The 15,027-nt window shown below is 43.2% G+C and overlaps 1 protein-coding gene across 1 annotated transcript; it reads right to left on the bottom strand.

Moving 5' to 3' along the window:
• Positions 1–5,657: 5,657 nt before the first annotated feature.
• LOC311131554 (leupaxin-like) lies at positions 5,658–10,685 on the bottom strand. Its single transcript, XM_084164606.1, has 9 exons — positions 10,627–10,685; positions 8,282–8,373; positions 8,090–8,178; positions 7,823–7,925; positions 7,321–7,602; positions 6,919–7,092; positions 6,724–6,805; positions 6,435–6,583; positions 5,658–6,206 (listed from the first exon to the last, which is right to left on the bottom strand). Exons 1-9 carry the CDS (start codon positions 10,637–10,639, stop codon positions 5,940–5,942), a joined length of 1,251 nt encoding a protein of 416 aa, XP_084020732.1. The 5' UTR covers positions 10,640–10,685; the 3' UTR covers positions 5,658–5,939.
• Positions 10,686–15,027: the final 4,342 nt, after the last annotated feature.

Genomic DNA, 15,027 nt, shown 5'->3' on the forward strand with positions numbered 1-15,027 from the left:
CTGTTCACCCATGACTGCATGGCCAGGCACGACTCCAACACCATCATTAAGTTTGCCGACGACACAACAGTGGTAGGCCTGATCACCGACAACGATGAGACAGCCTATAGGGAGGAGGTCAGAGACCTGGCCGTGTGGTGCCAGGACAACAACCTCTCCCTCAACGTGACCAAGACAAAGGAGATGATTGTGGACTACAGGAAAAAAAAGAGGACTGAGCACGCCCCCATTCTCATCGACGGGGCTGTAGTGGAACAGGTTGAGAGCTTAAAGTTCCTTGGTGTCCACATCACCAACGAACTATCATGGTCCAAACACACCAAGACAGTCGTGAAGAGGGCACAACAAAGCCTATTCCCCCTCAGGAGACTGAAAAGATTTGGCATGGGTCCTCAGATCCTCAAAAAATTATACAGCTGCACCATCGAGAGCATCCTGACTGGTTGCATCACCGCCTGGTATGGCAACTGCTTGGCCTCCGACCGCAAGGCACTACAGAGGGTAGTGCGTACGGCCCAGTACATCACTGGGGCCAAGCTTCCTGCCATCCAGGACCTCTATACCAGGCGGTGTCAGAGGAAGGCCCTCAAAATTGTCAAAGACTCCAGCCACCCTAGTCATAGACTGTTCTCTCTGCTACCGCACGGCAAGCGGTACCGGAGTGCCAAGTCTAGGTCCAAAAGACTTCTCAACAGCTTCTACCCCCAAGCCATAAGACTCCTGAACAGCTAATCATGGCTACCCGGACTATTTGCACTGCCCCCCCACCCCATCCTTTTTACGCTGCTGCTACTCTGTTAATTAGTTATGCATAGTCACTTTAACTCTAGCCACATGTACATATTACCTCAACTACCTCAACTAGCCACATTGACTCTGCAACGGTACCCCCCTGTATATATAGCCTCCCTACTGTTATTTTATTTTACTTCTGCTCATTTTTTTCTCAACACTTTTGTTGTTGTTGTTTTATAAATGCACTGTTGGTTAAGGGCTGTAAGTAAGCATTTCACTGTAATGTCTGCACCTGTTGTATTCGGCGCATGTGACCAATTTGGCGCATTGATTTGATTTGATTTGATGTATTTAACCCCTTATTTTTGGCAGTCTAAGCCCTGTACTAAGCAAAATGGAATTGTTTAAAGAAGGTCATCATTTTGCTATTTGATTTAGAATTTTAAGACCCCTTGAAGTATCAAAAATATTTAATTAAACATTTTATTTGGCCTTACTGCTATTAGCCCATTCAAACACATTGAATAACAGATTCACTACATGGAACAACAGACAGTCCCAAGTATATTCTGAAGTGTCGGTCCTATATCTGAGAGATATAAGAAAGATCAGGAAACATTTGTACTTTTTTTTACATGTATTTAACCCCTTATTTTTGGTACTAAATAGTCTCCATATATACTTCTATTCATTTTTTCAACTGGTACCGGGGGAGCTTCAGACGAGTCTTGTGAGGCCTCTGGGCGTCCTACAGCAAACTGTTCGGACACTACAGACAGAAGTTGGCAGATCGGCTGTACCGACTTCAGACGAGTCCCAAGACGCTTGTGGGGGAGAACACCATCGTATTCGTGAGAGTCTCGTCTTTCCATAGAGGGGTCATAATAGTTTCTAGACCAAACCGTTCAGTTGCTACAGACGATTTGGTGAGAATAACGATTTTCGGGATGTCTCATGGTCTGACAAACACCGCTCTAGCTCTGTCACCTTTCACCTCAGATGCAGAAGTGCGACATAGGTGGATGCGGTGGATTGATAGTAATCCAATGCAAAAAACTGATATCTCTAGTTTAAACTGACAGATTTTTATGGGGATTATTTTATTAAGCTCATTAGATTTCTGCAGGGGGCACGGACATCGACCTTAGGGGGTTTAATAAACAGAGCTGAACTGTCATCTACATGTGTTAATACATACATGGCCATAGTAGGGGTCTGCTGGCTGTCGAGCTGATTAACTGAAGTGTTTAGACAGTTATTGGCTGAAATGTTGATTGAGGGTGCATGTCAACTCAAGGTTTACAAGGTAGAGGGCCACCCTCACCTGGTTGTGATCCACAGTGGGACTGTGCCTGTCTGGGTACCCCCCTACCCCCAGTGGGGTGACACAGGGGCCACGGGCAGTTTGAGGTGAGGGTAGGGTTTCAGTGTCACACTGGGGTAACTCTCCCTATTGCCCTCCTTCTCCCCACAGCCCCCAGCCCATCTCAGTATCCATGCCCCAGTGCACTCCACGGGTCTCTGTTACCTCGTTACACAGCAGTAAATGTCACCTGAGTTACACTCCCCCCAGCACCCCCAGACAGACCTTTATTCACCGCCTTTTATAAGAGCCACCGCTCACATTTCATGTTTGCTAGGTTTATTATGCCCCAAGAACCTTTTCCTCCCCACTTTCTCTCTCAGTTGAATCACGCCCCTTCAAGTATGAAATGTTCTTGTGTATTTTTGGCCTGTTTCGTCTATATCTTAATTCATTTTCTGTTTTAATGTTGTTTGAGACTGTCTTCATTGCTGTCTGGTCAAAAAGACCTGACACCACAGCCAGGATTAGTGTCAGCGTGTATGTCAGAGGTATTTCACTGAAATCTAAATTTAAGCTGACCAATAAGTTTACAGCTATTAAAAGCTTTTATACAGGAAACGGTGTGTTAATCAAGGCTTAGCATTCGTGAGAGAGAGGTACAGTAGCAAACCGAGCAGAGGGCTTGGCCAGGCACAGTAGTATGTTGTGACAGCAGCCCACATTAATCCAGGGTTGTAGACCAGGAGACTTTCCATCTAATGTGCTGATGACAACATGATTTATCCCCTCCTCAATGTCCAGTCACACACTGCCTGCACACAGCCAGTAGTCCTATACTTCAGCAGAGAAGTCCCTCCTTTGTAGGGCCCCAGTATTATACCATATTACACCCTGGCTGTGGAGCTTGAGTTAAGTGGTATGCACGTTCTCACTGCTGTTGTTAAAGCTTCTCCTGGAACCTTCGCTATTAGTTTCATCACCTTCATCAATCTCTCATGGACTGCAATAGAAGGGTCAGTGTGGATAATTCTTCTAAACCTGCCATATGCCAGGATAAGTGTTCAATCCAGGGTCTAGATATGTAACTTGTTACCAGAGAGAATATGCCAATTTAAGCTGTCAGAGCCATAGAGAAGTCTCTTGATAAACTACAGTCGGAAAAGCAGCCTCGGCTCTGCTAGCATCGATCACCCGTCTGCCAACCCATGGCACTGAGGACATCTTTATGAAACCTATGGAGTTTTTCCTCCTCCAGGAAAAACTCAACTGGATTTGGTTGATTGCTGTTATTCTTTCTCCGTCTTAACATTAATTCAAAATGATAAATTGATCCAAAGTTCACAAATGTATAATTTAATTTCATGTTTCATGGTATTTTCATGATCTACTCTATTAGGTTGTCTGTTATGTTACTAGATGTCAATGAGGTATTCAGATGGTAACTATTTTCCTTGGTAAGCTTATTCTAAACCATTTATCTCACTCTGTTCCCACACTTCTGTTCATTGCCACGAATACGTGGTTATACACTGAGTGTACCAAACATTAGGAACACCTTCCTTATTTTGAGTTGCACCCCCTTTTGCTCTCAGAACATTCCAATTCGTCAGGGCATGGATTCTACAAGGTGTCGAAAGCGTTCCACAGGGATGCTGGCCCATGTTGACGCCAATGCTTCCCACAGTTGTGTCAAGTTGGCGGAATGTCCTTTGGGTGGTGGACCATTCTTGATACACATGGGAAACTGTTGAGAATGAAAAACCCAGCAGCGTTGCAGTTCTTGACACACAGGTGCCTGGCACCTACTATCATACCCCGTTCAAAGGAACTTAAATATTTTGTCTTGCCCATTCACCCTTTGAATGGTACATATACACAACCCATGTCTCAATTGACTCAAGGCTTGAAAATCCTTCTTTAATAAAAGTCTAAGCCGTTGGGGGAGGGGGGGTAGTTCTAAGCTGACATATGGAATTGTTTTAAGATGGTCATACTAAGGATCATTCAGCTATTTGATTTAGAATTTTAGGACCCCTTTAGTTATGAAAACAAAATATTGAATTTGGCCCTACTACTATAGTCCAGAGAAACGCATGAATAACACATTCATAAATGGCAAAAAAGACAGTCAAGGAATAATAATAAGAAACAAGGTTTTGAAGTGTTTGTCCTATATCTAGGAGATATAAGAAAGCTCAGGAAATATATATATATATATTATTATTTTATTTTTGTATTATTATTTAATTTTTTACACATATTTAACCCCTTTTTTGGGTAGGCACAAAACTACCTTCATACTGTACTTCCATTCATTTTTTAAAACCAGTACTGGTTACCTGCAGACGAGTCCCGTGACACTTGTGGGGGTCATAGAGCAAAACGGACAACACCATCAAGTTCGTGAGAAACTCCCCTTTCACATTAGTTTGTAGCGCAAATGGTTTGGATGCTACAAACAGAAGTTGTCACATCGACAGTACTGACTTCAGACAAACACCGCTCTAGCTCTGCCACCTTTCACCGCAGATGTGGAAGTGCGACATTGGCGGATGTGGGGGATTGAGACGCATCCAATGTAAAATATATCTCTAGTTTAAACTGAACAATTGTTGTATTATTTTACATTTTAGTCATTTAGCAGAGCGACTTACAGTTAGTGAGTGCATACATTTTCATACTGGCCCCCCGTGGGAATCGAACCCACAACCCTGGCGTTGCAAGCGCCATGCTCTTCCAACTGAGCTACACAGGACTTGAGAGCTTGTTGTTATGTTACGTTATTGTCACACCCTGGCTCTGGGACTCATTATGTTGAGCCAGGGTGTGTTCATTCTATGTGTTCTGTTTCTGTGTTGGGTGTTCTAGTTCGTCATTTTCTATGTTTGACTGTGTGACTCCCAATCAGAGGCAACGAGTGTCAGCTGTTTGCTGGTTGTCTCTGATTGGGAGCCATATTTAACTGTGTTTCACTTTGGGTTTGTGGGTTTTTGTTCCGTGTTCGGTCATTGTCACCGTGGACTTCACGAGTCGAGTTTTGTTTTGTTTAGAAACTTTAACTAATTAAAGTGATGTTTGTTTCTCACGCTGCGCCTTGGTCTACTCCTTACCCTGACGTTCGTGACAGTTATGTGCGTCAATCGACTCTAGGGGCCTGTCTCCTCCCCTTCATCTACACTGATTTAAGTGGATTTAACAAGTGACATCAATAAGGGATCATAGCTTTGACCTAGATTCACCTGGTCAGTCTATGTCATGGAAAGAGCAGGTGTTCCTAATGTGTTGTACACAGTGTATATCCACATGCAAAACAGCACAGAACACAAAGAGATTATTATTATTTTTATTTATTTATTTATTGAATATTTAAAACATACAATATACTTGCAGTGAAGCCGCTCAACAACTATATCACATTAGTCATCTAACAGACTCCCATCCAGAGCGACACACAGAAGCAACCAGGTTCAACGCCCTGCTCAAGGGCACGTCGACAGATCTCCCCAAGGTCAAAAACGGGGACCCGAACCAGCGATCCATCAGCCACCGGCCCAAGCTCACAAGCTCCCAACCGCCAGGCCACCAGCCCTCCAAGACCCCCCCCCCCCCCCGCATTTTTACATTTTAGTCATTTAGCAGACGCTCTTATCCAGAGCGACTTACAGTTAGTGCATACATAATTTTTTATACTCCCCGTGGGAATCGAACCCACAACCCTGGCGTTGCAAACGCCATGCTCTACCAACTGATTAAATTAATAGTTTATTTTTAGATTCCTATGCAGATATTGCCTTGATGATTTGTGTGGGATTTTCCACATACTTTGTAAGTAGGACTTTAATTCAGGTTAATTGATTACCTTATGTATTAACCGCGTATTATTATTACAGTATAAGTCTCACACAAACAGTTTGGTGTGGCAGGCTGAGCAGTAGGGTTTCCCTGCCTGCTCCTTGAACACTCCCTGACTGAGTTTCCTCAGACAGAAAGCACACACAAAGTGCTCAGGGTGGAACTTGCGCTCCATAGCCGAGATGCAGCGCCCAGAGATGGGCTCTCTACAGCCCCCACACAGTGTACCCTGGCGGGAGTGGAAGTGTAGAGAGCACAGGGGACGACCATCCAGCTCCAGGAAACAACCATCGGTGAAGGGCTTCAGACAGTCCTGGTTAGAGAGCGATAGAGAGAAGGAGAAAGAGAGAGAGAACACTTATTCTATCTAGTTGATATAGTAGGCCTACTCTTTTTTTGGAGATTGAGGAGGATTATGGTAAATGGGTAATGTCAGGACAATGACGTATTGTGACTGTTGGCTGTTCAAAGCGTATTGTTTGAGTAATGGTAGAAGTTTCTAAGCCGAAGCCATGTGTGTGATCTGTGGTGAGAGACTCACTGAGCAGACAAAGCAGTTGGGATGCCAGGTGCCGTTGGCTGCAGTCAGGTAGTTCTCTCTCACAGGCTCTCCGCAGCCAGAGCACTTTGGAGCAAAGAGATGGTAAAAGTCTCTGTGGCAGTACGGCTTCCCGTCCTTCTCCAGAAAACCTATGGCACAGCAAAGGACACACACACAAAGAGAGGAGAGTGTTCTCAGTCACACTGTGGTCTATAACTTATGTTACTCTGTAGGGAACAGTAGTGGTTGTGGTGCTATATGTCAGGTAGATAGATGTGTGCTCTCTCACCCTCAGGCCCAAAGAGCTCCCCACAGTGGGAACAGAAGAAGTGCTCAGGGTGCCAGGTGCAGTCCATCGCTGTCAGGATGTTCTGAGAGAGAGGTCAAAGAGCCCAGCATGCGGTGAGGTAAACCCAACAACAGCTTAACAGATGCAGCGTTAGATAATGGTGATACAGTCCAATCCAAAGAGAAGGTGTTGTACCTGCAGAATAGGGCCCTTGCAGTAACCACAGCGGGGTGAAAAGAGATGCTGGTAGTCTTTCTCACAGTAGGCCTTCCCCTCCCTCTCGAAGAAGCCACTGGTGCCTAGCTCCGCCTGACACACCACACAAGCAAAGTGTTCTGGGTGCCACACCTGGCCTAGGGCTGTGATCATCTGCAGAATGATAGAAAGAAAAGGTGATGCTATATTCCCACTTGGCACAGACATCAATTCAACATCTATTCCACGTTGGTTCAACATAATTTCAATGAAATGGCGAGGAAACAACGTTGATTCAACCAGTGTGTGCCCAGTGGCTTGTTTTATATACTGGCAATTGATCATCTTAGCCTATTTTGAAAGCAGGATTTTGTCCGTTTTTTGTCAGCTCAAACTGTTTACCTTTCCCACAATGACTTTTCCACAAGAAGCACAGTGGCCCTTGGCCGTGGTGCGTACACCCATCTTCTCCATATCAGAGCTCAGGCCTCCCAGAAGGAAATCTATGGTGTCCGTTTTTCTCTGTGTTGACACCTTGTGCTCCAGATCAGAAGTCTTTGGGCTGTTTGTGCTCTCCTCTTTCACTTGTGTGTCATCCATTTCTTTCTTTTCTCCAACCTGTTTCTTTTTGACTGACTTCTGGACAAGTGGTGGTGGGGTTGAGGGAGGGGAAGGGTCTGGCAGCTAAAGATGAGAAAAATCAATGTGTCCACAAAACAGACTTGCATCCATTCATATACATAAAAATAATGTTGGTGGCACTAGTAGTAGCTTCCAATATTTGTTTAGCTTGCTTATACTGCCCTCTGCTGTCAGATCAAGTCAACTTCACTAAAAGGCACAGTCGTCCTCTTTTCATGCTCTGACCAACAGTGTATTTATTCACTGATAGATGTTTCCTCACCCCCATCACCAGGTCAAGCAGCAATTCATCCATTATGGAGTCCAGCTCTCTGGAAGCAGAGCGAGGGCTCAGCAGACTGGCCTCCACTGGAGCTGGTAACTCACTGACAAACACACAGAGCAAACCACAGATGAGCACTGGTATACAGTGGACACTGGACAGTTACTTAAATCTGTGGTGATGATGAATCTGAGTCTCAGCTCTATCTGTATGGTCTCACCCAGGGTCATAACGTTTGGCTATCTATGGGCTATACCAGTTGCTGACCTGTATACATTGGTGCTATCTGTATCATTGGTGCTATCTGGCTCCTTTCCTTTCCTTGGAGGGAGACCAACAGGACACACCTTTGGGACCTGCAGGAAATTCCACTTAACACATCCGGCTAGAAAATACATCCAGTTGTAGTAATTGGACAAAAGATTAAACAACAACTGCCAGAGGGGATTTTGTCATTACCTGTCCATGTGTGTTGGCTGTATCACTTTCTTTCTTCTGAGGAGCCGACTCTGGACCAGCTGACTTGAAAGCCAACTCCTCTAGGATAAGGTCTGTAACACACACACATACATATAAACTCAGCAAAAAAAGAAACATCCCTTTTTCAGGACCCTGTCTTTCAAAGATAATTTGTGAAAATCCAAATAACTTCACAGATCTTCATTGTAAAGGGTTTAAACACTGTTTCCCATGCTTGTTCAATGAACCATAAACAATTAATGAACATGCACCGGTGGAACGGTCGTTAAGACACTAACAGCTTACAGACGGTAGGCAATTAAGGTCACAGTTATGAAAACTTAGGACACTAAAGAGGCCTTTCTACTGACTCTGAAAAACACAAAAAGAAAGATGCCCAGGGTCCCTGCTCATCTGCGTGAACGTGCCTTAGGCATGCTGCAAGGAGGCATGAGGACTGCAGGTGTGGCCAGGGCAATAAATTGCAATGTCCGTCCTGTGAAACGCCTAAGATAGCGCTACAGGGAGACAGGACGGACAGCTGATCGTCCTCGCAGTGGCAGATCACGTGTAACAACACCTGCACAGGATCGGTACATCCGAACATCACACCTGCGGGACAGGTACAGGATGGCAACAACAACTGCCGGAGTTACACCAGGAACGCACAATCCCTCCATCAGTGCTCAGACTGTCCGCAATAGGCTGAGAGGCTGGACTGAGGGCTTGTAGGCCTGTTGTAAGGCAGGTCCTCACCAGACATCACCGGCAACAACGTCGCCTATGGGCACAAACCCACCGTCGCCAGACCAGACAGGACTGGCAAAAAGTACTCTTCACTGACGAGTCGCGATTTTGTCTCACCAGGGGTGATGGTCGGATTCGCGTTTATCGTCGAAGGAATGAGCGTTACACCAAGGCTTGTACTCTGGAGTGGGATCGAGGTGGAGGGTCCGTCATGGTCTGGGGCAGTGTGTCACAGCATCATCGGACTGAGCTTGTTGTCATTGCAGGTAATCTCAATGCTGGGCGTTACAGGGAAGACATCCTCCTCCCTCATGTGGTACCCTTCCTGCAGGCTCATCCTGACATGACCCTCCAGCATGACAATGCCATACTGCTCGTTCTGTGCATGATTTCCTGCAATACAGGAATGTCAGTGTTCAGCCATGGCCAGCGAAGAGCCCGGATCTCGATCCCATTGAGCACGTCTGGGACCTGTTGGATCGGAGGGTGAGGGCTAGGGCCATTCCTCCCAGAAATGTCTGGGAACTTGCAGGTGCCTTGGTGGAAGAGTGGGGTAACATCTCACAGCAAGAACTGGCAAATATGGTGCAGTCCATGAGGAGGAGATGCACTGCATTACCAGATACTGACTGTTACTTTTGATTTTGACCCCCCGTTGTTCAGGGACACATTATTCCATTTCTGTTAGTCACATGTCTGTGGAACTTTTTCCGTTTATGTCTCAGTTGTTGAATCTTGTTATGTTCATACAAATATTTACACATGTTAAGTTTGCTGAAAATAAACGCAGTTGACAGTGAGAGTTTCTTTTTTTGCTGAGTTTATATGATATGGTACTGTAGGTACTATAATTCAGAAAAGGCATTTCTAACAGATTTCCACTGAGGTAAGTTACAGTGCCTCATTACAGTCACCTCTTGCATATTGCAAGGTGCACCAATTGATCTGCTGTGGTTGCTGCATACAGTGCTGCTTCCTGAGGAAGTGGTAGAAGATATGCTATAGTTACAGACAAGATCCTCACACCAGAAGTGAAACTTCTGACACTGATGCAACCCTCTATGACTGACAGTATGAAAGTGAACGTTACATATAACTACTAAGTACTTGTGTTAATTTTAAAATACATTTTATCATAAGTTCTTCATAAGTAAATCATAACTACACTGGTGGAGCGCAAATCCATAAAAAATAACTAAAAACAAACACTTCTATTAATAATTCTCAAAATGTGGTTGGTAGTGGAACGGAATTATATCAGTGACTTCCGTCAACAACATCAAGAATCCATCTGTCTCTTAACGGAGAGAACCTTCTGTGATTCACTGTGAATTTACATTGACAATCATATTAACAAGAATACAATTTAAATAGATATGATAAGACACATGATATGATCAGCGTGCCCAATGTAATGCAAGGCAAGCTTCATTCACCACACACCACAACATTTTTCATGTAAACCTCCTGAGCAACTTCATAACTTTTGCATCTTATTTGTGCTCAAACCTATCAATGTGTATTCCCTCATAGTTTTATCTATTGTATTTTGTTTTATATTTAATATTTAAAACAGCAGCAGAGGAAAGAATACTCACCCAGCTCATCCATGCTTGCTCAATATACTTGTGCACTGTGTGAATGAGCCTACGTGTGTGAGTGTGTGTGTGTGTGTGTGTGTGTGTGTGTGTGTGTGTGTGTGTGTGTGTGTGTGTGTGTGTGTGTGTGTGTGTGTGTGTGTGTGTGTGTGTGTGTGTGTGTGTGTGTGTGTGTGGACGTGTTTAACTATACTTGTGGGGACCAGAAGTCCCCACAAGAATAGTAAACCAAGACATATTTGACCAACTGGGGACATTTTGTTGGTCCCCACAAGGTCAAATGCTATTTTTAGGGGGTTTAGGGTTAAGGTTAGAAATAGGTTTAGGGTTAGGGTTAGGAGATAGGGTTAGGATTAGGGTTAGGGTTAGGAGCTAGGGTTAGGATTAGGTTTGGGGTTAGGGGTTAAGGAAAATAGGATTTTGAATGGGACTGAATTGTACGTCCCCACAAGGTTAACTGCGCAAGACTGTGTGTGTGTGTCGGTGTCTGTGTCTGTCTGTGTGTGTGTGTGTGTGTGTGTGTGTGTGTGTGTATGTGTGTGTGTGTTAGTTTACTGCCAGTTAATTGGCCCACATCTTAAAAGGATACTTGGCAATGGTGTCCACAAGTTCATCTGACTCTGGGGAAATAGATAAAGGGCCTCATTGCCAAAATCTTGAATTATCCCTTTAATCAGGTCATTTCCTGTTGTCAGTTTTTTTTGTTAACTTGAATTTCTCTGAGTGCACTGCTACCTTCCTGAAGACACTGGATACCATCTAAGATATTTCTACTCATGTTCTTAATAAAATGTCAATTTATGATCTGGTGAGTAGTTTTACAAAGCACAGGTTGTATGTACATAAATGTTTTATCAACCGCTATCTTCTAAATGCTGATGATATATGGGTTAAATGGTCAACTATCAATATGAAAGGTGAGAGAGCAGTCCCCCTTATCTGAAAATGGAATAGGGAAAGATTCAAAGTTTATTTAACTTTAAGATAGTTGTGCTTAATAATGGTGTAACATAGGTGAATAGATTGTTCCACTTCATAATAGTTCAATATGATAACATAATGGGAAGGTTTTTCCGTAGACATATTTATGACAACATAGATTATTGCATATTTATTACATAATGCCAAACATTTTTGACATCATGACATCCCAATATAATGGCATTATTACAGTGTAATTGTGTGATGACATAATGAGTTCATTTTGTGAGCATCATTACTTTATTATGACAGCATAATGCGTTTCATATCCAGTTATATCAGGGATCGGCAACTTTGATGGGGGTAGGTGCCACAGAAAATCTGAACTCATCATGAGGGGCTGCAATTGCTCGTGGGTCTGCGTACCCACATCCCAAAAGGTAATTCGGCCATGATAACAAGTTTAGATAACTGGCCAAAAAACTGTCCGTATTCTACTATTCTAACTCTCAACATTGAGACCCCGACTGAGATCTCCCCAAAAAAACTTGTATTTATTATTTTTCACTTACACCGGATACGTTCAGTGAAATGTGTTGTTTTACATGGTCAACCATAGTAGAACGCTGCCCCTGGAGCAAATTAGAGGTATTATTCTAGCAATTTGTGTTTTACAGAAGATGAAAATAAACTGTATCCTACTCTCTAAAAAGAAAAGGTTCCTGGAGTATCCTTTAGTTCTTCGAAGAACCCCTTTTAATGGATCCTCAAATAACCTTTTGAAGAACCTTTTGGGGTTCATTTTTGTGCAACACACCCGTCTGCAAAGAGCACAGTCACATGCTTGTGGTTTGTAACAAATGCATGGACAAAGACAGCATAAGTAAGCATGACACACACACACACACGCACACACACGGACACACACTTTGTTCCTTTTAGTGTTTATATTGTGGGAGACTGCATTGTGGGAGACTATTGTCAACCAATCATTAGGGTGTTTTTGTTTGACCCACACAACCAAAGACGTGACCAAAGACATGACTAAAACAGAAACCAACTTTGCCGTAATTCACGCAATTCATGTTTATTTTAATTTTATTTCACCTTTATTTAACCAGGTATGCCAGTTGTGAATGAGAACAAGTTCTCATTCACAACTGCAACCTGGCTAAGATAAAACAAAGCAGTGCGAAATGTAAAAATGTGTGAATGTGATACTTCAGGCTCTCTCACCAATTGATTGTACAATGTACACACATATATTTTCAGTTTGTGAGTGTGTGATATGGGGGTTGGAACAGGGGCGGTGTGTTCATTAGGGCGATATGGGCGACGCACTGCCAAACGGGAAAAGGAAGGGATTTTTTTTCTAATCAATTATATCACGGCAACAGTAGTTATCAGTGTTCTAATCTAGACGTCTGATCTGCCACTAAATGTCCAATCAGGCTAAAGTCGTGCTTCAAATGTCCCCGCCCGTTTTGGGGCGATTTCAGTCAGGTTGAAAATCGCCCAGAAGTCTCTCATAGCCTCTAATGTAAAATCAATTTTTTTCAAATATCAGAGCTTTCAATACAATCTCTATGGGTTTCTGAGGGCTTGCACTTACGCGCTTTCGTCATACGTAACATAACCATGAACGTAACTAAGAAAAGAGCGGGTAGCCTCATCAATCAATTCACTACTACTGTCAAAATGGCTAGCCTTCAGTGCAACTCGATTGTCTCTTTGAAAGAAGTTCCTTTTTGTCGGCGAACAAATCAAGATAAATTGGCAACGAAACAATTAGGACCTCCCAGACCAAATTTAATAATTCAACAGGTTTCTACTAAGCAGAGTCGTGAACACTGTCTACGAGAATCGAGACGACCTCATAGAATATTTTGAAGCCATTCGGACGGGTTCATTGGGTTCATTTGACCAGCCCACCGTGAGAGAGGCATCTGGCTACGTGAGGATGCTACATGATGAAGATTTTATTTTTTTCCTGCGGCTTTTTCACAAAATCATGCCCCACGTCGACATTCTGTACCAGAAGCTACAGAAGAAGGACATCGATGCTGTCTTTATCAAACGTGCCCTCGACAGCTTCACAAGCAGTGTGCAGGCCATAAGGTAAGATTAAACAATATCATTCGATCTTTCTCAAAGCAGAGCTTTATTTGAAAATGTATGCATGAAAGGAGACTGCATTTGTGTTTGAAATTACATTATTCTCATTATATATGGCCAGTGGTGTAATCTAGCTTATTTTATATACTATGTGTACTGTACAGTGGTGCTCATAAGTGTATGAACACATTCTAAAGTTGACTAAAAAGAGGAATACAAAAATAAAAAAAATCATCTTTTGGAAATTGATCTTAATGACTTAATTAAAAAAGTTGGAAAATCCAACCTTTAAGGACACCAATTTTCTTTTCTTTTTTATTCCTATTTTTAGTCAACTTTAGCATGGGATCATAAGCTTATGAGCACCACTGTATACTGTGCTGAACATCCAGGCTATGTGAGACACAAAGGCTAACTTAAACACTAAAGACTTTATGCATCCCTGCCCATTTTAAGTGGAACTGAAGTATTTGTACTATACATGGATACATTGCATATACCTGTGCATCACATAGACAACAATACTGTACAAAGCCAACAAACACATTGGTCTGTTTGCCTTCAGGGACTCCTCTCAACAGCAGCTGCAAGAAGCAACAGGAGCCAAAAGACCCAGAACAGCTTTGAGAGAAGAGGAGAAGGGCTGTCTGAAGAGGTCTGCAACACCATCCTGGATCACACCAAAGAAAGGTTCTCTTTCTCTGGCCACCTTGTGAGTGCTACCTTACTGCAAGCAGACATGTTTGAAAGGTACTGCCATTCATTTCCTGATGAGGCTCTGAATGCCACTGTGAATGCATACCCCATGATGAGCAAGGCAAAGCTCAAGACAGAACTATCTCTGATCTATGAGAATCCTGAATTCAAGGGTTGCTGTGGTGCACTGGCACTGTACCAGGTTCTCATGAGCTACAACCTCCAGGAGACGTTCTCTGAGACTGTGACTCTGTTGAACATCCTCATAACTACTCCCATGACAACAGCTGAAGCTGAGAGATGTTTCTCAACTTTGACACGAGTTAAGACATTCCTGCGAAATTCAATGGGCCAGGAACGTCTGAATGCACTGGCCATGCTTTCCATGGAGAGGGAACTAGTCCTCAGCATGCCTGATTTCAATGAGAAAGTCATTGAACGCTTTGCTGTATTGAAACAGAGAAGAGAACAGTTTCAGTACAAGTAATGTAGCCTCTCTCTCTCTTTGTCCCTCCCTGTCTGTCTCTTTAACACACACACGCCCAAATCAGTTCACAGTTGATGTTGTTTAAAATAGTTATTTTTCATTTAAAAAAAAGTTTTTAAAAAAAATAATCTGTTCATGTTCATTTTTACAAATCTATACAATTGGCCAGAATATGGTTGTTC

This window comes from Coregonus lavaretus, assembly GCF_964263955.1.
Source record: "Coregonus lavaretus genome assembly, chromosome: 6".
NCBI classification, from domain to species: Eukaryota; Metazoa; Chordata; class Actinopteri; order Salmoniformes; family Salmonidae; genus Coregonus; species Coregonus lavaretus.

Coding starts and splice junctions, on each gene's coding strand:
- LOC311131554 (XM_084164606.1), bottom strand. Junction 7,093..7,320: donor GAAAAGTCATTGTGGGAAAG/GTAAACAGTTTG, acceptor ATCATTCTGCAG/ATGATCACAGCCCTAGGCCA. Junction 6,207..6,434: donor CCAACTGCTTTGTCTGCTCA/GTGAGTCTCTCA, acceptor CTCTCTAACCAG/GACTGTCTGAAGCCCTTCAC.